At 42.0% G+C, this 25,644-nt stretch overlaps 2 protein-coding genes across 3 annotated transcripts in view; one reads left to right on the top strand and one right to left on the bottom strand.

Annotated features, from left to right (window-relative positions):
• Positions 1 to 20,884, top strand: part of LOC6614765 (short neuropeptide F) — a 34,195-nt gene extending 13,311 nt beyond the window's left edge. Inside the window, exons 2-6 of one of the 2 annotated variants that reach the window (XM_032717243.1) lie at positions 14,274 to 14,307; positions 18,669 to 18,813; positions 18,871 to 19,325; positions 19,457 to 19,687; positions 19,751 to 20,884. In XM_032717243.1, the coding sequence (XP_032573134.1) occupies positions 18,705 to 18,813; positions 18,871 to 19,325; positions 19,457 to 19,687; positions 19,751 to 19,798 (843 nt within the window). In that variant the 5' untranslated portion in view covers positions 14,274 to 14,307; positions 18,669 to 18,704 and the 3' untranslated portion in view covers positions 19,799 to 20,884. The remainder of the gene's footprint in view (positions 1 to 14,273; positions 14,308 to 18,668; positions 18,814 to 18,870; positions 19,326 to 19,456; positions 19,688 to 19,750) is intronic. The other variant, XM_002039148.2, reaches the window with a different exon arrangement.
• Positions 20,885 to 22,738: 1,854 nt separating this feature from the next.
• On the bottom strand, positions 22,739 to 25,507 carry LOC6614766 (condensin complex subunit 2). The gene is made up of 3 exons (XM_032726417.1): positions 24,979 to 25,507; positions 23,372 to 24,916; positions 22,739 to 23,312 (listed from the first exon to the last, which is right to left on the bottom strand). Exons 1-3 carry the CDS (start codon positions 25,282 to 25,284, stop codon positions 22,968 to 22,970), a joined length of 2,196 nt encoding a protein of 731 aa, XP_032582308.1. The 5' UTR covers positions 25,285 to 25,507; the 3' UTR covers positions 22,739 to 22,967.
• Positions 25,508 to 25,644: the final 137 nt, after the last annotated feature.

Consider the following 25,644-nt stretch of genomic DNA (forward strand, 5'->3'; position numbering starts at 1 on the left):
GGGCAACACCGAAGCAGTGGACCGAAAATCAAGTTGATTCAGATGGTAAAATAAGAAAGTATTAATATATTTCTCCCATTTCTCCCATTTTCGATAAGGCCTTGACAGTTAAAAAAAATCAAAGCTATATGCGCAAGTATTGATTGAACTGCCTCAATTATTTTTCAATTATAATTTCCAAGCGAATTGTGCCTGTAATTCAATAAATGTCTTAAATATGCAAACGCGATTTTCAGCTATTTAATCACATAAAAATTGTTTTTTTCCTGCTTTTTTCATTATTACTTCAAGGCGTCTGTCGTGTAAACGCCCCAGCAAAAAAAAAGAACGCTTTTTGTAACACTTGGCACAGTTTTCGTTTAAATTTATTTCGAGCGGCGCTGAAAATGGAAGTTGGGCTAGTAGAAATACATAAATCAGGCGGGACAGACGAAACCAACTGCCTAAAAGAGGCGGCTTCGTGTTCATTCAGAGAAAATGCCCATCAAAATAAGAGCGTTATATAAATCAAATAACGCCCCGGCATAAATGAAAATCATTTTCGCAGGCACTTAACGAGGCTCGGGGAGAAACCACCGAGCTTAACAAAGAATTAAGAAACGTTCAGGCTCGCAATCGAATAATTTCACACTCGCATTAATTGCTCAGAGGAGCTAGCGCCCAGCTCACATCCATATATACTGAATTTATATACGTGTCCATCCCGGCGTATGCGTGATATCTGCAACAGCACTTATCTCCATACTGCTGCCTTTAAGATGCCCATCAGGAGCACTTCCTTGTTTACACACATACTCGCACTCGTAAGAACTCGCGCATAACCCTCTGTTTGCAGCATGATTGAAAGCAAACAATGAGCAGGGACAAGAAGGGCATCCTCCGAGCTCCGCACTTGTTGATGGACTCCTGGCGGCGAGCAATGTTCATTTGAATACTGTAAACACACTGTGGTATTACGCTTAGCCGTCGGCGGTAGACTCCATTTGCATTCGCATTTTCCAACACATTAGGCGACTTACCTACTGCCAAGTGACTTGTACTAACCTAGTCAAGCTGTTTGCATCGGGGGAGTATTAATAATAGATTGCATAATCCTTGTTTTTTAGCTTTCTCGAATGAAATAAGCCTTCTTCCCCAGCTGATTTCTAGAATTCAAAATATCAAGGTTAATACAAATTACAGAGCTTAGTAAATATATCAAGTTAAATTCCTCTTTTTGAATGGATTTCTTATGATATCCTTGACTTACATTCCGCAAGGCGTACTGATCCGAAACCGAACCCAGTCTGAAATGTTACCCCAAAAATTCGGTTGAATATTTACAGCTTAACAACCACTTTAGGGAAGCTTAAAAGCTGAGTGAAATAAATAAAGCCCAATGTACACTTGGCCATAAACAAGTGTATGACATGACTATTCATGGATGGCTTTGCGTGTCACATAAAATGGCGTAAAGTGGCCATCAAAAAATTGACAGGACATTCAAAATGGAGGAGGTGGCCAAAAGGGGAGCCAGGGGAGTTGGCCAACATCAATATGCCGCTGGGGAGCGTGGGTATTAAAATTGAAAATTGAGAAAAACACATTTTGCGCACTCTGCACCATTTGCAGCTGTATTATAATTTTTACCGAACATCAAATGTCATTCGGAATTTATGTTATGTGGCAAATATAAATACTGTGTAACAGGTCTCATATGAATTGAAATTATGCGAATTTCCACCGATTTCATTTGCAAAGTACGGCTGCTGCGATGCCATGATTGGTATACAATTTCTTGAATATCCAGCTTGAATTAATTTGAGCTCTATTGGCCCAAATGAAATGCAACTAATTAAACACATCCGTGACGCAGCCGAGACATTCGATTTGGCCAAGGAAATGATGGCAACAGCAGTCCAAACAGAACCTGGTCTATGACATTTGGGCCACAAAGCCGCAGCCTTGGTATTGCTTTGTAACTGCGTTGTGCCGACCGCAAATGAGACAGTTGCGGCCAGACCAAGTCGGATATGTATTGGCCGCAAAACGACCAGCTCTTTAAGCCATATTACATTCGCTCGCCCACGCACCACCCGACTCAAAATCGATGGGTCTTTTGCAAGCCTTCGCCTCGTCTGGCCTCATTGCCTATTTATCAATTCACTTTCGATTGTCACTGGATAGTCGTGCAATTGATGGACGACGGACGACGGACGACTCCTTGTTTGCCCTGGCCCACATGTATTCTTTATGAGCCCAAGTGGAGCCTCCTACTTACGGGAACGGTAGTCAGATAGTTATAGCTTAGGTCAAAGCAGCTAATCCGTAATTACCTCAAAGGTTAACGCAATCAAAGGCGTTTATGTGTTATTTCGAAAAAAAGGACAAAGGCCTTGGCAGGATAACAAGTACTTAGATTTAATTAGGAGCTCGCAATAAGTGCTCGTGGGAATCGAAACCAGAGTTGAGCTGCAAACAATATGCTAGTTAAGCCACCAATTGGCATTTGGACATTACCTAATAGTAGGACCATCAGAACTAATTATCTTTTAAAACAATATGCTGCTTATAAGGATTTTTAACATTATGTATAACTACAAAGTACTGCTTAAATCAGCATTAATTAGAAATTTGGCTAAAGGGGTAAGAAAATGAAGGCGCATTGGCATTCAGCCAGCGTGTGTGTCAAAGTGGAAAGTTAAGAATGTTCATGGCCAGCTCTTCAATATGCAGCATGCAACAGCTGTGCCCCTTTAAGTTGCCAGCTGAATAACATCATTCAGGGCTGTTGCCTTTTGACTTTCAGCCGCCACCCATTAGCGTTGCCCCCATTTTTTTTGGGGGGGCATAAAAGCCTTTAAAGCGATGCAATCGTTGCAGAAGCCTTTGGTTCAATTTACAGTGCGAAAACTGTTTGCCAAAAGTGAGTGGCATATGGATTTGAGGTAGCTTTCTTGGTAATTGGTTGTCGATTGGTGACAAGCACATGCATTGCACAACTGTCATATTAATGAAAATGCATAATTTCCCGAGAATTGATCCCTTCCGGCATGAAGACGCATTCGCCAGAGGCGTGACTATTTCAATTATAGACTGAATGCAAACGGCTAATAAGATTCCAATAAAACGTCCATTTGTCACATAATGGGCATAGATATAATCAGGGCTTGTCAGTTCTGGGAAATTCAATTTGAATCCCAGTAATATTAACATGACCGCACTAATTACAACAGCATTAGCTACGTTGATTGATGATGGTCTGTTTGTAGTGCATAACCTGTAAGTCTTGAATCAACAGTGTATGATATGAATGAATATCCGCCAGTTTTCCGAGCTCTCATCTCCTTGGCAATGCACTCAAGTCGCGACAAAAGCCGAATGTTTTTTTGGGTCAACCCCCGCTTTCGCTTTTCCGCTTTTCCTTTTCCGTGACAGTTTCCGCGTGCTCATTGTGTGCACTCACTCACAGCAATTGTCTGTGCACTGCTCATTTCGAAGTGGGTGGCTTTTAATGGGCATATTAGCACTTGAAGGAGTCTCCAGAATCTCAGGAAGCTGACAAGCGGATTATTCTGCTCGCCGGCAAATCAAAAACTTGGCGAAACAGACCCAACAAAGCTGAGGCGTTGCAAAAAAGATACGGTTTCTGGAAGACAAAAGCGGGTGACAGGATCATTAGGGAAAGCAAACAATCTTGGTTGAAAACTTCTTGCCGCAGTTTCATAATATGCCTTTGGATTTTCTTTTTTAAAAGTCATTTAACGTCCGGTTTTTAATTATATAAAGCAACTATCTATTGTGATTTATTTTGTCTGTGTGCTAAATTGATGCGGATACTTTGTACTGCTTCTATTCAGCTCTGTGCTACTCCTTGTTAGCAACTTGAAATGAAATCTAGAAACGAGTTATCATAAATATGGCCAACTTTCATCACTTCCATTCACGGCGGAGCACAGGAAGCACGACAAGCGCGTGTATAATCTTTCAGCTAGCGCTGCTCATCCATCTATCTTCACTACCTGTACGAGTATTACCTGTGCCAGAATGTCAGGCCAAGACAATTGCCATTGTTCACGTGTTGCGCTCGGAAAATACATACATACACGAGAGGGGGAGGGGGTGTTGGGTCGACGTGGGACATTTTATTATTATGACGAGTGCAAAGCGTGTTAACAAACACGCAACAACGTACACGGCTCGACCAAGAGGTGCTCCTTTGGCCTTTTTCCTACTCTAAGCTGAGATACAGCGTTTTCAAATCTCGCACATAACATAAGGATACTATGAAGAAACGGAAGCGGAAATATGGAACAGAAGTAAGCAGTGCGTATAATATATTGTTGCATACTGCTTGACACTTTGAAAGACGGTAATTGAGAACGTGTCCTCTCTCTGGTAGTATTGATTAAAAATCTTAGCACATTGAACAAATTCAAAGCCTTGTAGCACATTTGAGCCAAATTGTACTAATTCCATTGAAACTGGAACAACAATTTTCGCCGAAATGCCCTCTGCTTGCCACTAAAAAGGGGGCAGCACTTGTGTGCAAATAACACACGCTTCGCCCAAAGGCGCCCACTCGCACGGCTTAGTTCATAACGGTAATTCATTCGCATCCCCAACAGCTGCTGCTCCATCGAGGGCGTTGGGGGCGTGCCACATGGGTGGCAGTGCGTGGCACTGGATGGCCAGGTCGGGTCAGGCAAATGTGTCAGCAGTTTTAACTAACTGCATGTGTAATTTTAGCTGCATCCGATGGCCTGTCATCAGTTCAAGTCAACCATGGCGTATGTGCAATTTGTTAGTGATAAGCCAGCTCACTGGAAGCCGAGCGCTTGCCACTTAATGACCTTGCCACGCCCCCAGGCGGAGATAACCACAAGCCCTCAGGAAATTTAATCATGGCTGACACTAATTTATAGGCAGGGCAGCAAAAAAATACTTGTTGCACACTTTCCGGCAGGCGAAATTGAAGGAAAGCTGTTATCAAAGGGTTGAGACTGTCGTTTGGTTCCGAAATTTTAAAGCATATTTTTAGCTTTAACCTTACACATTTATCGGCGAAAAAGGGGAGGGATGGCTAGATGGCCATCCGAAGTGGGCGTGCAAGATTTAACGACTTTAAGGCACGTTTAAGTGAGCAAATATTGACCAGGTGATGGACTGAACCAAGGATGCAGCACGGGAGCACGAGCTAGAGCTGGAGCTGGAGCCGGTGCCGTCCAGCATTTTGACTAATTGACCTGCGGCCACCAGATGATAGCAGTGATAATCCCGCCCGAGTGCGAGTAGTTCCATGCGGACGTACCGAACCCCAAGGCAGCCTATTAATAAAGCCAGAGAAATTCTCACGCTTAATTAAGCTATCGATTCGTGGCTGAAAAAAATCAAAGAAGAGATGAACGAATTGAAGTTTGCAGGCGATTTGAAAGCGAAAGCTGGAAGACAAATTGCGGGGAGTGCGAGCCAATGGTAATCAATCGATGGTGATTTGTCAGTAAGCAGGAAACTTTCTCGAGGGATACTAACTAATAGCAATACAGGAGAAAAGTAACACATATAAGTATAGATACTGATTTATTTCTTATTTAAAGTTTATTCAATACGTAGTGTGCCTGACTAAAGGACATAATCACTTTATTAGTTATTTTTAGCCACTTTAAAGGCTTTATATAAGCTTTCACATAAATCTGTATTTGATTCTGTATTTTCCACTGTAAATTTAACCAAAATCCCATAAAATTAACTTTCTTCAAAGTAAATATCAAAATGGAGGCAAATAAGTACAGTGAGATGTAGATAGAAACTTCAATTTCGACTTTGCGGTCAGTTAGCAAACCAAATGCATTCAATGTTAAGCTGCCAAAGAAGAAGTTGCCAATCATTTGAGTAATTTTCGGTGAACCGAATGTGGCGACTGGACAAACACAAATGCATTTTCACTCTTGTCTAGACACTCGTCGTAGCTGGGGCATAAAAACCACATGGTAAAGCCACCTCCATGCGGATCCACTTGCGATATCAATGGACCTTTGTTGGGCAATGGGAAATGGCAAATGGGGAAAATGGGAAGCGAACCGAAAGTATTGTGTGTCCTGCTGTTATCCCACCTGTCAAACGGAGCTCCTTCCTCGCCTGCACATGACCCCCAATGAAAGTGGGCAAACATGGAAAGTAATGGCCCGATTAGTGAACCGTACTGCGGATGCCAATGACATTAGCCATTGAGCGATGCTAAGTTTAGATACTTTTGTCACCGACAAAACTTTCAACTACTTGCCCACCAAGGCGGAAGGAGATCGCTTGCAAGGATATGGATATGAGCTTATGTAAAAGTCAATGAAACCCCTTCAGGGAAACGCTTTGCGTAATTCCAGGACGACCTGGCGTGCACTTCTCCAAATGCAAATGCTTATACAATTTATGGGTCTCAGCGAGTAACACAATCCCATTCCCTTCGATACACTCAACTCACGTTGAGTGCTGCTTGCAATTTGTTAATGAAATGCCTTTCAATGCTACCCGCCGTTTGCCGTGACTCTAGCTCGCCAGGATTATTAATTACATATATTGGTTAAGCGGAAAGCAGAAAGTAGCAAGTGCCCCCATCGATCAAAAGCTGCCAAATTAATTTAATGAATGCATTCGTGGTGTCAGTAACTTTTGCCTCAGGTGGGCGAAACCGTTTTGATTCAGTTGGAGGTCTAGAAATAAGTGCCTGGAATTTAAGATGACAACTGAAGGGAGCTCTTTAAGTGTCTGCTCTCTGCAGTCCTTAAATAAATTGATAAAGCAATCATCAATTTGGCCAATTAAAAGGTTTTACTTCGCACATATACTTTAAAAAGAGGAAATCCTAACGAAACGGAAAAACATTTCATATAGAAAATATAATAACATACTAAAAGCAGCTTTGGCATTTTGAACTACTTGTGTAGTCAGAGAAATAGAAAATTCAATGCAACACTTCTTGAACGGAAAACACTGAATACACTTAAGCTTTGGAAGAACTAGATGTCTGTGCACTTACTTCCATTCTTCGATCCAACTGCAATTGAAAACCAGTTGAAGTGGCATGCAACGCAACCAAGATCTTACAGCGCTGCAACAACAGTCTCGGCTTTCAGTTCGCATAGGATGGCAGAGAACCCAATACCAAAAGTGGCCCAGCACCGAGGGCTTTGTGTGAAATTTGCTTAAACGAGGGGACAGATGGAGAAAAGTAGATGTTGCAAGCGGCGTAAGCCCAAGCCAAGCCAAGCCTCTTAAGTCCAACTGCATGCCACACTACGTTTTACAATTCAACCGACCGACTGACACTGCCAATCGCCCATCATCCCGGGCTCCAAAGCTCCCATTCCCAGTTGCCATTCCCGGTGGCAACTTTCCAGTGCGGAATGGTTGAATGGCTGAGGCGCCTCCATTGGGGGCAGACATTCGAGTGGCTCCAAATCCCCAGCAATTTGTCGCAACAACTCGCATTACATTACAAAACGATGTGCAAATAGAAACGGCTGCGAGAGCGGCAAACTAAAGGGATTTGCCATAATGGTCGCCCCAAGAATCCTTGGGGTTTTCGGTCTGGGTTTTGCTTTTTGCTACTTTGCCGCCTTTGCCACAGGCTTTATCTATTTAATAACCCGGCGAATTGGGTAGCCGGAGTGGGGAACTGGAAGCGGAGGTGTCGGAATCCGGCTTAGTTGGGCTTTAGTTAGTTGTCCTGTTTTCATATTTAGCGGAGCATTAAGTTTCATATTGTAATTGCAGTTGCCTTTCGTCCTCCGAGTCCTTTTATTGACCACTCCTCCGTTTCCACTTTGCGTTTCTATTGTTCAAATGGTGCGATCCGACAAAGTTGGTTATACAATAGCTGTCTTTGTGATTGCCTTTTAATTAATGACTGGAATGGTGTAATTAAAAGTTGGACTGTTCTAACAGGACGAGTCATAAAAACTGAAATAACTGGATGGGCATATGGGTAGTTTAAAAACAGTTTTTTCTTCTATAGAGCTCCTAAATAAGTTTGCTACTACTAAGGTTAATAAAATTAATAATGATATTCCAGTCAGCTCACTTACTTTCATGAAATTTGAAGGCCTAAGGCACCAAACGATCTTTGCATCACAGCTTTAAGCAATATTTTCCGATTTAGCAAACGGTATGGTAATATAAACACAAAACAACGAACATTTGGCATCGAATTTTTATGGTTTCAGCATGTGACCTCCTTGGTGGGTCGTCAAGAGCGATTTCTTGGCCCACAAACAACCTTAAAGTCAAACAGGATCGTGCCCTTTAGACAGTTGGCACCATAAATTGATTAAGCCAAAGTGGGTGGAACAGTCAAATGGCTGGTAAGCTGCATATTAACATCATCACAGGGCCAACCAGCAAATCATAGAAATCGCAAAAATGACAAACACCTCGTGACTCTTTTGGGACACATAAGTGAGCAAAAAAAAAGAGGAAAAACAAAAACATAAAAAATACATTTGTGTCTGCGCAATGCTGAAATAGTGTATATTGCGTGCTGCATGTGATCCTATTTCTTGTTTTAAGCACGTTCCCGACGACATCACCCCAAATGTATTTTTCTGGGACCTCTGGGAGCTGTTCCATTTCCCCAGAACGAAGTCCTTAGCCTGGAAAAATGCAATGATTTTCACTTGTACATAATTCAGAAAGTCGAATTAAAGGTTAAGGCGAACGGAAACGGAAATCACCGACTGACAGCTGCGCCCCTCCGACGACTTCAATTGTGTCGCCCCAGTGCTAAGTTATTTATGATTGGCCGGATGTGAAAGTGAAATGAATTGAAAGAGTTCATGCTAATTAGCCTGGCCACGGGAAAGTTGGGTGCGAACTGAACAACAATTTTAATTGCATTGCAAAAGTCTTTCCGCCACTACAAAAGTCAATTATGAAAAGCGTCTGAGTGCCAGATAGTCAACGATTTTCAGCTTCAAACTTTTCCAGCCCCTCGACATTTCGGGGCCAAAGGTCACGTACAGATTTCGTTCATGGCAGTTGTTGAAAAGTATATTAAAAAAAGGCATTACTAAAAGAACAATTAACCATTTTTGCTTTAATTTTAAGTAAATTAAATCGACAGTTCTCAGTTTTTGCTCAAACACAAGCAAACAAAAAATAAAATAAATAAAAATAAAAATGTCCACAGAAATTGTAGCCTTATTACTTAAACAATTTGAAAACGTCTAGAATCTGACCAACAGTTTTACTAACTCGCCTCAAATTTTAGCCTGCCCCTTAAATCCTCGGGGCATGGTAAACAAAGTTTATGATTTTGCCACCGTTTTATTGTTTTGCTCATGCAAATTTTTGGTGGCACTTAGTTTTGTTTGCAAATACTTGTGCATATTTTTAGGACTGTCGGGCTACCAGTTGACTAAACAACAAAATCCAATTTTTTCAACAAGTTTAGTAAACGGAAAATGAAGCTTGAAATTGGGGTAAATGAGTATTCAAAAAAAAATTAACATATGCTGAGCATAATAGGATTATCCTTTAAATAAATAGATGGAAAACTAAATTAAGTCCCTTCGATATTCATACTAACACTTAATCAGCTTTAATACAAGAGAACGATAAGTCGACTTCCTCGACTATCAGATACCCGTTAGTCATAAAGTGGAGAAAACTATTTTCCAAATTACTGTGCCAATATAAATGGGCCTATGGATAATAAAAACCAAAAGAACTCAAACCATCTACAGTTTGTGTGTCTTTGAATTTGAATGCTAAATATCCAAATTCTAGCTTTTATGGTTCATACGGACAAACGATTGGATGGACAAACGGACAGACGGACATGGCCAGATCGACGCGGTTAGCGATCCTGATCAAGAAATTAAATACTTAATAGGAAACTATTCTTTCGGCATGTAACATTTCATTCAACGATTCAAATTCACACGTTTACTTAAACAGTAAAGGGTATAAAAAATATCAGATGAAAACTTTAGGGAACAGCACCTTGATTAATTGAATTTCGGTCACCGATTTTCCGCAACTCAGGCATTATCCCCAAACATTTTCCCCCGATGAGTAAGGCCATAATTTGCCTTATCGCCTCACAGCAGAGCGAGCACTCAGCAAGTCCTTTTCATCTGGTGTTCGGGCCGGAGTTATTTAATTAATTAACACAAACTGTCGCTTGTTTCACGCTTCAGCGTGTAAACGATGTTAATGGGCTTTCAATTATGCCGGGGAACCCCCGTCAAAGCGTATGCAAAGTCCAACAAACTGCAAAATAACAGTGGTCTTTGGCTGTCGACATTGCAGGATGTAAGGATCAGCCGGCGCATGGCCCAAGGATGTCCTCGTCGACTGTCAGACGGATGGGCAAGAAGTAAAAAAACTTTACAAACTGTCACAGGGATTTTGTCCATTTGATTGCGTATGTAATTACAGTGCCACGACCACTTGTCCTTCATTCTACTTCTTCCCGGCCACTCCCACTTTCCCCACCGCCCACAACAGTCAGTTCAATTTCAAGTTTTTGTTCAGCCATTCAAAAAAGAAAAGGTCAAAGGCGAGCCGGGCACAAATCGATGGCAGGAAGAAAGGTACCGGCATTAAGCTGAATCTACAAAGTGATTTGGCGTCTCCCATCGAATTGGAACTGAAACAGCGAATTTGGTCATCGACAGGACCAAGGATTCACTGCAAATCACCTTCACTCACTTCAAAGGGCACCTTTTGTTGAAATGACACTCAACGATTGGCCAGTCATGAATTTACTAAAATATTATAATAAATTGATAAGATTAAGTTGACTTAGTTAGGATTTTGAATAGATTTCGCAGATGGAAAGTATTTAAATATTCAAATGTAGCTGCATTTGTAAAATAGCTAGATTATTAAAAATGAAAACGCCCACCTATAGATGCCAAACATTTATTGATTTGACCACTTTTCTTTAATAATTTACCAATCCCTAATTGCTTAAATTAGACAATTCATATTGCCACGAAGGCCTTGTCGCTCCGGTTCAGTGTCTCCTTCGAAGAAGTGATTAAAAATGTACAAAAGCCCAACTCTCATTAGCTAAGCCCGTGAATTCCAGCCACTAAGCCGCTGCTCGAAACAGAACAAGAGTTAACCGCAGAACGAAATTCAGAAAAAGCTCTTGACTTGAGTCGCGCATTAGCCTCGCACGCCGCTTACACAATAATGAAAGCCTACTGTTCGGGGCATTCGTTTGTAATTAGAGCATAAATTTCAATTTCACGCTTGCCACCACTGAGTAGCAAACAGTTTTCCGAGTTTTCCGGGGAAAACCCCGAAACCCTCGACCCACAAGCCCCATTGTGGGGCTACATTTAACACTTGGCATGGGAGCGCAGCACGTGCCCCAACATTATGTTAATGCCACCAAATTAACAACAAACAACGAGCGGAGCAACAATTTCGGATGCTGCTTTATCTACGCTTTTCAATAAGTTGTCAACGGCGATTTATGGCCATATTTTATGTGGCGAAATTACAGCAAAATAAATGTGCTGATGGCCGATACGTGCAGGTGCAACAAATTATGGATGCGTATCTGCAGCGAACAGGAGCCCTTAAATTTAAACCGCCCTAACCGAGTAATTTGCCATATATTTTAATTGCCCCATGTAACCTGTCAAATATTGCATAATGATTATGCTGTTAATGTGGCAATATATAATACAATATAAACGTTACTGAAACCTACCAAAATAGAAGAGAAGTGCAGACTATTTTGGACGAAGCTTATGACTTACCATATGTCACGTTCACACTTTTCGACCTTTTGCAAATGCCAACTATTTTGCGAAGTTCCCATGATAGTGCTGCCTTGAAACTACTTTCCAGCCATATCATGGTTACACCCTGTGGCCTAGACAGACAAATAAGTCTGGTGTTTATAAATAAACCATCATTGCCATAATGGCCATCATCAGCCAATGCAGTGGTCCGTCCTCCATTTGCTGCGTGCCACGAAGCCAAATGACCGAGCCTTGGCAACGCAGTGAGAGCCAGACTTGCAGTGGGATTCCCCCGGAGGGGCACATTTCATTGCCATTATTGGCACATTGGCTGCACTTTGTGCTGCTCCGTGGCCAGGGATCACTCGGCTCACCTGGCGTTGGTGGCAGCTACGGAGTTAATAGCAACTTAACTTTGATTATAATGGATGGCCAGGCAAGATGGACGACTGTTTCTGTTTAGTCTTCAAGTGGAAACTTCATTGTGTCTGCATTTGTATATTTTTATGGATTTTAAATATATCAATTTTGTCCGGCTCCGATTTGTCCTTCAATTTGTTGGTTGTCCTTGTTATGGTGTTGATTTTCATTTAGATATCCCACGGGAGTATCTCGTTCAATTTTGCACTTCCAACTAGACAAACAAGTGTATTGAAAATAAAATGTAAATTTGTTCATTTGAATACCGCTTACAAGTCCCTCAGGTAAAAGCCACATCAATTAGCTTGAATAGCATATGTGGTTATATTTTCTGTGTAATAAAGTTGGCTACAAACTTTTGGCCAGCAACTTTTTAACCTTTTACGCTGCCAACTCAGTTGTTAATGCCATTTGAGTAACTCGGCAGATTTCAGCTTAAAATAGAAAAAGTAGCACGATGAAATAGCACATCTCCACTGACTAACCGAAAGCCAAAGTTTCTTTTCCGCAACTTACGCTTGCTGCCAAAAACTTTTCGTCTGCAGATATTATCAACCCAAGATTATGAGGGTCGAAGGGCAGCAAGTTTACAATTTGCACGCTTTGATAATGGCAAAAACATGAGAGGCGGAATCTTAAGCTGATAATCCACACGACCCTGTGTACCCAAACCGGATTTAATATTTCTTAAAGCTTTAAAACGATTTCCCCTTCGAAAAGGTATTAGACAATGGCCCGCAAAAAAGACATCAATTGCCGTGTAATCTTAGACATTCCTTGACTTTCACACGCAGGCGGCCAAAATCGAATGAATCTATGTGCGTAACATATTTTGTTAGATTTTTCATAAGCCCGCTCGCTCCGTGGCCATATATTTGCCATTTTGGGGCAGACATTTTGAAGTGGATATTGATGAATTTATATTGGATTTGGGTTGCCTGCCGCCGCTGCTTTCTGCCCTCCTTCGGGTTTGTTCTTTCGGAGGACTTTATATTTGAGCTTAAGTGCTTATTTGTTGTTATTTGTAATTTGAGTTTTTGGCTGTGTGTGTTTTTATTTGCTTTCCAATGCCCAATGCATGCAGAAATTGATGACCCATGTGGTCTGTCGACTTTGACTTTGGACAGGCTATTAATTTCTGGCCAAAGGACCCTGCTCACCTTCCTCCTCCCCTCCCCACCCAGTCATCTGTTTAGGCTCGCAGATTTGAGATTTGAATCCTTGACTTGACACGTGGTCAGTTGTTATTCGCTCCGGGATTATGCAAAACCTTGTAAATCAAAAGGCCTACAACTTAAACGCATCATCAAGTGCAAATACTGGCAAATTTGTCAGAGTTCCCTTTTCGGGTTTTGCACCAAAAGCTGATAAAGCTGCTTATGTAAATGAATACAAAATGGATCGATCAAAAGGGTCCTGCACAAACGACACTCACTCAAAGTTTCCACGATGGCTGTCTGCTTTTAAAGAGTACATTAGATTTGTACTTATCTATGATTAGCATTCGTGGGAAACTGCTGGGTTGAATTTGTTCGTATTTTATGAAATCTTAAATCATAATATTTTTAAAGGTAAACCAATTGTAAAACTTCAATTCCAGTTACTTATTTGATTTGCTTACCAACAGATGTATTGTTGTTAATGCCTGACCCAATCCAGAAAAAAGGACATGCAAATTGTGGGTATAACCAGAGGCAACTTTTTCGTCACCCAAAATATGAGCTCCATACTCTAAAGCTTCATTGGAACCGACAGCTTCTACTTTTTGTCACTCGTCCTTGTTCGAATTCCTTTGTAATATCCGGGGTCCTGACCCGAATTCTTTCACCTTAGAAAAAAACCAGCGAGACAGCAGACAGCAGCAAATCAATCAACGCAAAAGCCTTGCAAATTCCTTAAAGACCGTTTTTTAATCAAATTTGAAGTTACTGGGCTTTAAGGCCTATGTATCTGGCCAAACTTTAAGTTTACGCAAACACAATACTATCATTGTTTTAGCTATTTGTTAGTTATAATTAATAAAGTGCTCAGCTTAATATACAACTTAAAATTCAACAATACAACTTTTTTTACATAGTTTTCGTTCTGTTTACCCAAATTTGTATTATTTATATGCAGGTGTCACTGGCAAGTGACGGAAAAGGCAAATTAGGTACGTAAAAACCCCCTGGAGCTACAAAACGATTTGGGCCAAGTGGAAAAACATAAACAAAGAGGACCGAGACAACAATCGGCTTTGCCATTTCTATGCTAAACAACAAACCGAAAATTACATTCATTTCCTGCTTCCGGCATCACGTAGCCGCACTGTAGTCACCAAGACTGCAGCTTTGAGTGTCTGGGAGTGTCGAACAAAGTTTGGCCAAATTACTAACATCCTCCGGGGGAGGGTAATAGCCAAAAAGTCCTGTTTGCAGACTGAGGATATGAAAACGTTGTTCCGAAATGAGGAATTCTAAGAGTGGGCGTGCGAAATAGAGAAATAATGGCTTCTTAATTATGTGCCATTTTGTGTTAAGTTTACGCAAACACAATACTATCATTGTTTTAGCTATTTGTTAGTTATAATTAATAAAGTGCTCAGCTTAATATACAACTTAAAATTCAACAATACAACTTTTTTTAAAGAAGTGTATATTTACACAGTTTTCGTTCTGTTTACCCAAATTTGTATTATTTATATTATCTGAAAAACTTTTTCCCCTGAAAGAAAATAGTCATAATTTGGCTCGCAAACACATTAGACATAAGTTAATTCGCCTGACAATGCGATAATGCCCGGCACATTGTTTACTCTTGGGTACGCACCTAAGTTTATCTCAAATTGTTCCTTTCACACTGCAAGTTTTCCTGCCCCTGCTACTATAAATACAATTGACCCATTCCTGCAACACATACCTGTGGCAACTGGCCCCACACATATTTTATTATTGTGGCAGAAAAACCAAACTTGGAAAAAAAAATTTAATCAACATGACTTTTGTGGGTGTTTGTTTGCCTGCCTCTGGTTCGGACCAGTTCACTTGGCGCCTACACAATCGCACTCCTTTCAGAAGAAATCCCGGCATAAACCAGAACGGGGGAGGAGAATCCGTGCGTCGTATTCAAAAGCGGCAGCTGCGTCCTTCTCGGTTTAATTAATGCCAGAGTGAACGAAGTGAAAAAATACAAATCCACACGGATGCAACTATTTTTAGCTTAAAGACTGGACTTCGCTGGATTTTTGAAAACTGTAATTTTTCGAATGAAAAATTGTATTGCTGCACCTACAATTTCAAGTAAATAGTTGAGACTGAAAGGCAGGAATAAGTTCCGTAATTAGTTATAAACATTTTCGGGCACAAAAAACTAACCACATGGCTGGCGCAGCACAACGGGGCGTATGATTAACGCCCAAAAGCCACAAAGTAGGCAGCACGAAAACCACAAAATGTCAGCCAGCAGCAGCGGCAGCAAAGGCTCATCAAATATGTTGATAAAACACAAAAGATTACATCGGAGCTGGTTTAGGGAAAAGGGTCCCAGACCCAGAGAGCACCACCAGACCAGCCAGACCAGGACGAAGGCATCTAATGTGTTTGTCAAAACGTTTTAATGCCCCATCCAGGGGCCGGGGTCCCATAAAGCCAGCCAGATAGCCGGGCACAGTAACCTTTTTTTTGGGGGCAATAGTTAAAGGTTCTTGGGTCCGGCTGACCAGCACCAGATGACCTTTTTCGCACAGCGAAATAAAAATTGTTGAATAAAAGGAAAATAAAATTTGTGTGTCACACAAATAAGGGGGCGAAAAGCCTCGTCAAAGTCTCGACATGAGCAAAAAACAACCTGTTGTGCATGTGTGTGTGTGGGTAGGGTGTGTGTGTTGGTTGGTGGGGTATGCGTGTGCGTGTGCGAAGGTCTGTGTTTCGGGGGCGTTAAATGTATTAGTTGGGCTGTGCCCTAAAGGCTATTTAAACGTCGTCAATGTGTTTTTCACGCTTCGCTTCAGAAGCCGTTGGGGGAAAAATCACACTACCCAACATAGAAGAGGATGAAATACCTCATATTTACACATACATTCAGCATTGAAGGGTACTCGATAGCTTATTCTTCCAACTCTATTATCCCTATTTATGAGTCTATGATCAGTTTAAATTAGCTCAATAACTTACAAGATCAAACGCTTCCTAAGAATTCTTTGTGTCTTGAAATACTCATACCTTGGTGTTGAGTGTTTTGGGATAAACTGCTCAAAGAGGCCCTCGATGCTCAACAATGTGTTAATGGGATTGCTTATTATGTGTCAATCAAGCGATTTTCCCAGCCCAATTCCAGACCCCGAAAATATTCGTCATGTCATGTACCATTTATGGCTTGACGCATTGTTTTTTAAAGCCTGCTAAGCCGTGATCTTTCCTCGAAGGCCACCAAGGAGCGGCACATTCGGACGTAAATCGCATCATTATCTAGGAGACATCGCACAACTCATTCGTCAAAAGCCAACAAGAAGGCGTCCCCAGAGAACGATGATAAATCACTTTCAATTTTGACAAACGTCCCAAATGTCGCGCAGTCTAGGGGCACATTTCATCGGCCAAACGCCCACTTGCTAGCCCGGCAGATACCAAATTTCCATACCAATGCCGGAGTGGTCGGACTCCGCCGGGCAATTGGCCAACGCTTCCGTCCAACAAATCACTCTCCGGCGGACATTTCCGAGATATCATTGGCCAACGGCAGGTCAGGGCAGGAAAGGGGAGAGCGAAAGTCAATTCGATTAAGGCTTGGACAGACAGATCAGAAAAGATGGATGGCGGTGAACTGCAAATGGTAAATCATAAAAAAGCAGGCGGCCTGGTTATGCGATCAATTGGGTTGCAGTCAGTATTAAAGCGCTTTCCACATTCAAACTTACTTATAAGGTAAGGTGTAATTTTCTTTGATAAAACTCACCTCTTTGAATTATTTAGAAAGAGCACTTAAATGCACTTTTGAAAAACCTCGAACGATCCACTTATTAGCCATCATGGCGGCACTATTTCTTGGAACGTGCCCCTGTCTTAACTGCAATTCAATTTCCGGCTCGCCTTGCTGACATCACGTATACGCAGGCTATCACGTATACGACAAGTTGCATCGCCAGGCATCAACAGCCAGCTCCTAAGAAAATATTTCGCCAGCACTTAGCGCCCCAGGCAATCCAGCTTTCTCCAGCTTTCTTCGGGTGCTGCTGCAAAGGCTTAACACTCCACTTCCGTCTGCAGCGACAGCAAAAATGAGCCAAAACAATATTTGAAAATTCAGCCCCGTTCGGGGGAAAGTGTCTCTTCCTGTTGAGGAGCTGCTGTGCATAATACTGCATACTCATTTCGGGCCATTGTTCAGACACTTCCCGTCATGAGGGCTCCACTCGAGGAATCCCCCACTTTGGTGCCCTGGGTGCTCTGCCCCAAAGGTGAGCCGTCGTCTATCAGCATCCCGTACGGATTCATCACCATCTCCACCACCATCTGGATGCAATTCCCATCCCTTCGAGCCTTGCATGTACTGGCTTCTGCTTATAAATAATTCAACTGCCCTTTTCCTGGCCTTATTCTATGTGCTGCAAAGTGAACATATGACGCCTGCAACGAATTACAAATGACGAAAGGGATGTCCTCACATTTGATGTGAAAAACATGAGGGTCCTTTGCATTGTCTAGCTCACGTCTGTGCTGGGTACAAGCTAGAAATTGCAGTTGTATTGATTATTTTTAAATTTTTAATAATGGAAAACCAATGACCTCGGCCATTAGACAAGCCATTAACCCATGACATCATTTGGTGAAATGTGTGAATTCCGATAAAAACCGTGGCAACTAATGGTGCCATTGGCGCAGCTGTTGGGTTTTTCTGGCTCCTAACCTTTCGAGGGCTTTAACATTTTAAATACAAAAAACGCATTGAACATGTTTGAGTGTGCGGCCCCATTGAAGTGTAGTCATGAATAATATTCGCTCATAAATTGTTTGCCAGTGCACAAAATATGTATTTCACTGCGAAAATATAACTAAAGCCGCTTTCATCTTCAGTGTTTGCTCAATGTTCAGTGTAAGCGTTTCTTCAATGGGAAAGCATATAAAAAATAGTTTACAAGTATTTTGAACTATGAACTTTGTTTTTTCATCTTTTGGCATGAGAAAACACAAGTTGGAAAAATATATATTTGTCTCTTGTTGTGGAAAGGAAAATTAAGACTAAGAACTGTCGTATAAACATGCCCAAAAAAATGGAATAAATTTGAGCTCCTCGTAATCTAAATTCTTAATTTCAAATTAATGTAATATTAACGTAGACCATGACTAGAAATTTTTAAGAAATAGATTGGAGACAAAGTTATTATTTTATTAAAATGTGACAAATATAAAAGTGAAAACAATATGTAGTGCAAATGTAAAATCCATCCTACTCCCTGTGGTAACCATTATTCCGACGACAGCTGTGCATCCTTTATGTTGTATTTTTAATTTCCCATCCTTGTTTTCTTTCTTACAGTTTCCCATCAACGCGAAGCAAGAGTGATAAGTGAAAATGTTTCATTTGAAGCGGGAACTGAGTCAAGGCTGCGCCTTGGCCCTCATCTGCCTGGTGTCCCTCCAGATGCAGCAGCCCGCCCAGGCGGAGGTGTCCTCGGCTCAAGGTGAGCATCCCGTGCAGCCGCCACCCGAGAAGCAATCCTCCAAAGACTCTTTTCTAGGCACTCCCCTGAGCAATCTCTATGATAATCTGCTGCAGCGCGAGTACGCCGGCCCCGTCGTCTTTCCCAACCACCAGGTGGAGCGCAAGGCCCAGCGCTCGCCCTCTCTGCGCCTCCGGTTCGGACGCAGCGATCCGGACATGCTGAACAGCATTGTGGAGAAGCGTTGGTTCGGCGACGTCAACCAGAAGCCCATCAGGTCGCCCTCCCTGCGTCTGCGCTTTGGCAGGCGGGATCCCAGTCTGCCGCAGATGCGGAGGACCGCCTATGATGATCTCCTGGAGCGGGAGCTCACCCTCAACAGCCAGCAGCAGCAGCAGTTGGGTTCCGAGCCGGACTCCGATCTGGGCGCCGACTACGATGGACTGTACGAGCGAGTGGTGCGGAAGCCACAGCGACTTCGCTGGGGACGCAGTGTTCCCCAGTTCGAGGCAAACAACGCGGACAATGAACAAGTAATCATTTTCATTTCATCTTATTGCAACACAACCTTCTTAATGAAACCATTAGGGTAGCATATAGCACAACTTTTTAAAGTGTGAAGATCTGGCTATAGTTTTAATACCCTATATATTCCATTGGCCAGATTGAACGATCGCAGTGGTACAACTCGCTTTTGAACTCGGACAAGATGCGGCGAATGCTCGTGGCCCTCCAGCAGCAGTACGAAATTCCGGAGAACGTGGCCAGCTATGCCAACGAGGAGGACACTGATGCGGAACTGAATAACGATACGTCGGAGTTCCAGAGGGAAGTCCGTAAGCCAATGCGCTTGCGGTGGGGCAGGAGCACTGGCAAAGCTCCGTCAGAGCAAAAGGTATGCATGAATATTAGATCCTTATGTGTGCCCGAAACCAAAGTGGTTCTTCTACAAACGTAGCACACTCCCGAGGAAACCTCATCCATCCCACCCAAGACACAGAACTAAATTATTAGAAGCCCCGCCATGTGAAGGATCAGCAGGAGATTGGCATCAATTACAAGAAATCGTCAACAAGCTACACGGTCAATAAGATACAGAAAACATATATGCCCCGCGTCGGAAAACGTTTTTTAAAGCATTTTCGAGATCGCAGCGGGCTAGAAATACACACTAATGAGCATATATACTATACAAACACACATATGTATGATTAACCACCTAGTTTAACTTTTTAATTTGAATAGTTACAAGTAAACGCAAACTTGGAAATTTATTCTGTTTGTAATCTTTAACAATGCGCAGGTAAAACAAGGTAACACAAGTTTAACTTATATTAAAGTGTATTCATTTGCAATGACTTTAATTTAATTTCATTTCATTTATTTAGCTATTTGTTTGATAATTCTGAATTTGTATTAAATCTCAAAACAGTAAAGTCTCCCTATTCCTAACATGCTCAATTAAGCAACTTTGCAACTATTTGAATGCCCCGAAAACTTTTAGACTCAATGTATATACAAAATGGAGAATCCTTTTAAAAACTAGCGCCAATTTGTTATGACAACGGTAGAATGCCATAAACAACTTATTGTTCTATTAGTGACACACTTCTTGATTTCTAAACTAGTAAGCGAATTTCGATTTAACGTTACGATGGAAATGTTTGAAAAACATAGAGGCCCCCGGAAGCTGTATTACTGTAACACTTTTTATATTATGTGTGCTAAAACTTATAAATATATGTATATCAACTAATATATCATACGACTATATATATATATACGATGAGCATTGTCTATTGAAATTTTATTGATGTATTTTAATAAAAGGAGAAAACAATTACAGTGGCGAGCGAGCATAAAGCTGATTGTTGTTAGAACACTTTTGTATATTTAATTTACACCATCATTGAAATTATTGTTGAACAACTAAAATATTATGAAGAACATATACTTTGTGGTGAGCATCCATAAACAGCTGAAAATTGCGAAAACAGTTTACCGCGATATATATCACTATATGCGCATATATACCTTTAAATGAGTGTAATATCATGAATGTAAATAAAAGAGCAGGAATAATTAAAAGCAACCATATTTTACTCGATCTATGCAACAAATAAATAACTCAGATGGAGTAAAAAACTTAGAACATGCTCTTTTCACTACTTTTTGGGCGGGTTGATTGATTGATTGAAGCTGTCAGTTTTTGTCGATATAAATGCATATCGTCGCAGTATTACCTCTTCTTTCTATATAAGGATCACTTTTTAAACTTTTTGAAATTGCCGGACAAAACTTTTTCGTGTATCTACTAAAACTGCCGGCAATTATCAACTTGGGAAGCCATGGAGCCAACTGCTGCCCATAATGGAATTAAGCAACAAATGCAAGAAAATTAAACCAAACCGAAAGCCAAACAAGAAACAAAACCTCCGATGGCAATGGCAATGGCAGCTGGGAAATGGGTGGCAGGGGATAATCAAGCCAAGGACATTTGGCCTCCCACCTGTTGTGTGATGACAGTCATCGCCATTAACTCGGTTGCCACATCCTACAGAGCGCCCATTTCCACCAGGTGAAACTCTTTGTTGATGTTTGTCCTGATAATTAACTTTTCAACTCTAATGTGCCGGAATGTGGGTTGTCTAAATGGTTATAAGTCCGCACATGAAACATTATTTCGGTTAATTTTATGCAGGCATTGAAAATTTAACACGAAATTGCACTTTACGGGGATACAATTTTGGTGGGCGGCAGACGGGTTAGCATAATATGTTTATTGTTCACTGTGAAAAGTCATTATATTCAAAATGCATGCTCTCGAATTATTCAACAACAGTTTCAGCTGCTGAAATGAAATTTGAAATGTTGGGATTTCCCTTGAAAACTGGCGAACATACGAGTGGGGGAAACTTTTTACTATAAGAACTACTATAAGAACATACATAATGAGCGCAAAAACCACAACATTTTCCAGAAAATTCATCAATTTTATTTTTAGTTCTATTACTTTCAGCGAAAACCTAAAAATAAAAGCAAACATGGAAATCACATCGAAATCATCCTTCTGTAACCGTCAATTTGAACATATACAGATTAGAATCAACTGTTAAGTTGACAACTTTGTTCAGTGTCATTCGCTAATGTCAAAAGTTTTGCGAAACGTTTTCGAATGATCTGGTTGTCGATGTTTTCGTTTTTGTTTTCGTTTCTGTCCCGCATATGTACAGAGTGTAATCGGTAGACGCCAACGTTAACGTTACTTAGTATACTTGGCAAATATTTATGCAAATAATATGCAATTACACACACACGCAAGCGGCGCCTAAAAGCGCTCTGTAAACACCGAAGTTTTCCAACAAACACAAACACACCGGCAGTCAACACACACGCACAAACACGCACACATGTGTCCCACAAACACAGATCCAGAAGGAAAATCCTCTTCAGGAGGCGACACAAACCACTTGCAACTAAAAACGCCTAAGGATTTCCATTCCTTTTTTTCTCCATTCCACACTGTAACCAATTTTATCCACCGGAAAAGCTTCTAATCGCGAATTCTTGAGTAGAAAACCAGCAACATTTTACCATATAAATTTAAAATTTTGTATTTAAAAACACCTGTTACTCAGCAGATGGAAAAAATATCACAATTTTGGAGATTTCTTATTAAAATTGTTCTCCAAAGTATTTCTGTCAGTGTGCACCAACACACGTATGCAAATGAAAGAGCAACAGAAACGAAAAACAATGTTAACTACTTTCCCTTCTGTCTGAGCCGCCAGCATAATATATACAACCAAAACTAATGCGAAAGTTTTAATTCTTTTCTGTGGAAAATATGCAAGATTATATGTGGCGTTTAAATCACAGATTTTAGATGCTGTTTTGCCAAAAATACGTTTACCAATTGAGAAAATTACCCGATTAAAACAGTATATTAGTATCTTAGATATTTCCTAATTTATTGTTTACTAACTAGTGTTTAAATCAGAACAATGCTTCGTTTGTATATAAAATTCGACTGGGGTGGGGGTATTTGTTTCAGAATACTGATACGAATTGGGAGTTAAAAATACAGGTAAGAGATTAAGGAGTAGCCGTGTGAATAAATTGTAACAGCATTTAAGGGCAACTAGAACTAAGAACTGAAAAATAATCAAAGGAATTCAATCCAACACCTGGCGTATTTGAAAGTCCTCTAAATCTTCCTGCGGAATTAGCCGCAGTTTCAAGTCGTTGGCCAAATGCAGAACCGCATAGAATGCCACCGACGGGGAAAGCGAGTCTGCCATTTTGGTCGTCAAAAGGTTGGGCAGCTTCTGATACACCTGCTGAAAACTCGCGAAACCCTTTGAATAGTGTTCACTCTTTTTCTTGGGATGCGAGGGTATCGTCTCCTCCGGCACAGCGTTTAGCAGTTGTTTCTGTATTAGAGAGTTGCAGGACTTTTTCAGATTCTTCATGTCTATCACCTTGGCTCTCTTCGCGAATGGAACAACCACTTTGGCAACCTGCAAGTAAATTATTTTATATGGTTTTCAGAATATATGATCTTATAGTGAAGACTCACCTGCGACGGCGCACCCTCGAACTCGGTGCCGATCTCGAAGAGTGTGTTGTTGCAAGTGGCGTTCATCTGGGTGAGGCCAATCTCACCCGCGGCCATGCTTGCCTCGGCCGCTTGCTCCGCGGCAATCGCGGCAATAACGCTCACGTTGGCGGGAACGGCGTCGGTAAAATGCTCGTTGTTGAATAGCTCCTCCTGGTCATTGTCATCATCGTGGTGCATATCCACATCCATATCGATGCCAAGGTCTCCACCCTCATCCGAATCAGGTTCACCTGCGCGTTTCGACAACTTTATGCTGGGAGCGGATTCGTATTTGAAGAAAAGATCCGGGTCCAATTCGAACTTGGTGGGCAATATCAGCTTTCGGGGATCCCACTTCTTTTGGAAATTCGCCTTGCGCTGCCTTATGGTGGTGTCCAGCTGTTGGAAGAAGTTTTCCGTCACATTGCCATAGTCTAAAGCCTTGGCTCTTCGGTTGGCGTTTAGATGCGTTGACTTCTTGGCTCGTTGAGTGCGAATAGGCTGGGTGTCCACCTGGCCATTGGTCTGCGAGAAAGTGCTGCGCGGGCGCGTCCGCTTGAACTTCCAGTGCGAGGGGCCGGCCCAAAACTGGGAGATCTGATCCATCGGCCTGTAGGAGTACTCTAGCTTGGAATTCCCGTCTACCGGTCGCAAATCCTCAATGAACTCTGTCTGCTTACGCAGCCGGCGGCAATTGTTGATCACCATTTGCTCCTCGGCAGTGAGCTCTTCCAGCTCATTGGAGTCCACTTCCAGAACCAGAGGCGGTGGTCCATCCAGGTCCGGCATGGGCTCACACTCGGCATTGATGTCAAAGGCCATGGAAATCTCATTTACACACATATCGTCGCCATTATCCAGACCCTCGTCATGATCTTCATCCTGCACTGCCTCCGCTGGCTTTTCATTGGCCGTCTTGGGATTAGGCGCACTCGTGATGATGTAGCCCGTGTGCAGCGGTCGCAGATTTGATCTTTCAGCATGTGGCAGAAGTTTGCGCATAAGATTGGTGCTCATAAGTGATTCGGCTGGCCATTGTTCCATTTCTGCATTGAGCGTAGTGTGGTCCTGGACCTCCTCGGTGGACCCTTCACTGTCCCAAAAATTGTAGGTGGTACGCAAGCGCAATTCAGAGTCGAAACTAGGAAGAATGTTGTGCATCAGACGATTGGAAGCATTTATGGAGCCCACAGTGGAGTTCAGCTTGCCAAACACAGGATCCTGCAAGGGAGCCGTATCCAGCCGGCTGTTCAGCGTATCTCTGTTTTTGGTCACGGTGGATATGGGCTTCTTTTGACGTTTGGGCTTCGGTGCTGCTTCTTTTGATGCCTGTTGCGCTGAGTCCTGTCCCTCGCCAGTAGCCTGTTCGCCTTGGGGTCCATCATCATCCTCGGCAGCATTTATTTGCTTATCCGTAAGAGTTCGAGCACTCAAGCCAGCTGAAATGCGCATGGCGTCCAAGTAGATGGAGTCCACACGCAGGCCGTAAACCTTGGACGAGGCTTCTAAAGAGGAACCAGCCATCTAGGGTATAACATTAACATGAAATTAATTCTTTTACATTAACTGAATGAGGAAAGACCCACCTTGAAGTTGCTCATGCGCTTGTGATGGTGATCCAGCAGATTGGCCAACGAATCGATGAGCATCAGGTTCCAGGCGTTGTCCTTGCTCACTTTGTTGCCATTGTAGAGCTCCAAGCAGTTCTTGATGGTCTCATTATCCTCGATGGACTCCAGAGTGCTCGACCGGTGATGCTGCTGCAGAAGCGTGCGACGTCGGGCTTCCCGCCTTTCCGCCTCGTCGTCGTTAAAGGGGGTTAGCATGCGGGACACCCCCTCCTGACCAACCGCGGACCGCCTGAGCGGAGTTTCTAAGCGGGGCAGAGTCATCCTTTCAAGGAAGTGGATAAATCAGAGGTAAAGTCAGAGAACAGCACAAGGAATTTTAGTTGCCGGAGGCTGGTGGTTTTGGAGAGTGTTTATAAGCACATTCACTTTCAATAATAGCTGTGATCCCAATTAGTTTTGAAATTTTTTGTTGATTTGTTGATTGTATTTTGTCTATTTCTGTTTTTGCGCTGGTATTGGTACTAGTTTACAGTTTCTTTCAAACGACGCCGCAATTTAGGGCTGCATTTCAGTGTTGGTTAAAACGTTAAAGTTGTGCCAAGCTGGCTAGAAAAAAGAAACACGAAACTCGCTAAAGAATTAGCTATAAAGTACTGCGGCATGACATAAACTAGTATAAAC

The sequence above is a fragment of the Drosophila sechellia genome, chromosome 2L (genome assembly GCF_004382195.2).
Source record: "Drosophila sechellia strain sech25 chromosome 2L, ASM438219v1, whole genome shotgun sequence".
In the NCBI taxonomy this organism is placed as follows: domain Eukaryota; kingdom Metazoa; phylum Arthropoda; class Insecta; order Diptera; family Drosophilidae; genus Drosophila; species Drosophila sechellia.

What these genes read in the sequence shown, in the direction of transcription:
- LOC6614766 (XM_032726417.1), bottom strand. Translation starts at nt 25,284, where the DNA reads ATGACTCTGCCCCGCTTAGAAACTCCGCTCAGGCGGTCCGCGGTTGGT. An exon ending in AGCGCATGAGCAACTTCAAG is followed by an intron (nt 24,917 to 24,978) that starts GTGGGTCTTTCC and finishes GTTATACCCTAG; the next exon opens with ATGGCTGGTTCCTCTTTAGA. An exon ending in TCGAGGGTGCGCCGTCGCAG is followed by an intron (nt 23,313 to 23,371) that starts GTGAGTCTTCAC and finishes ATTTACTTGCAG; the next exon opens with GTTGCCAAAGTGGTTGTTCC.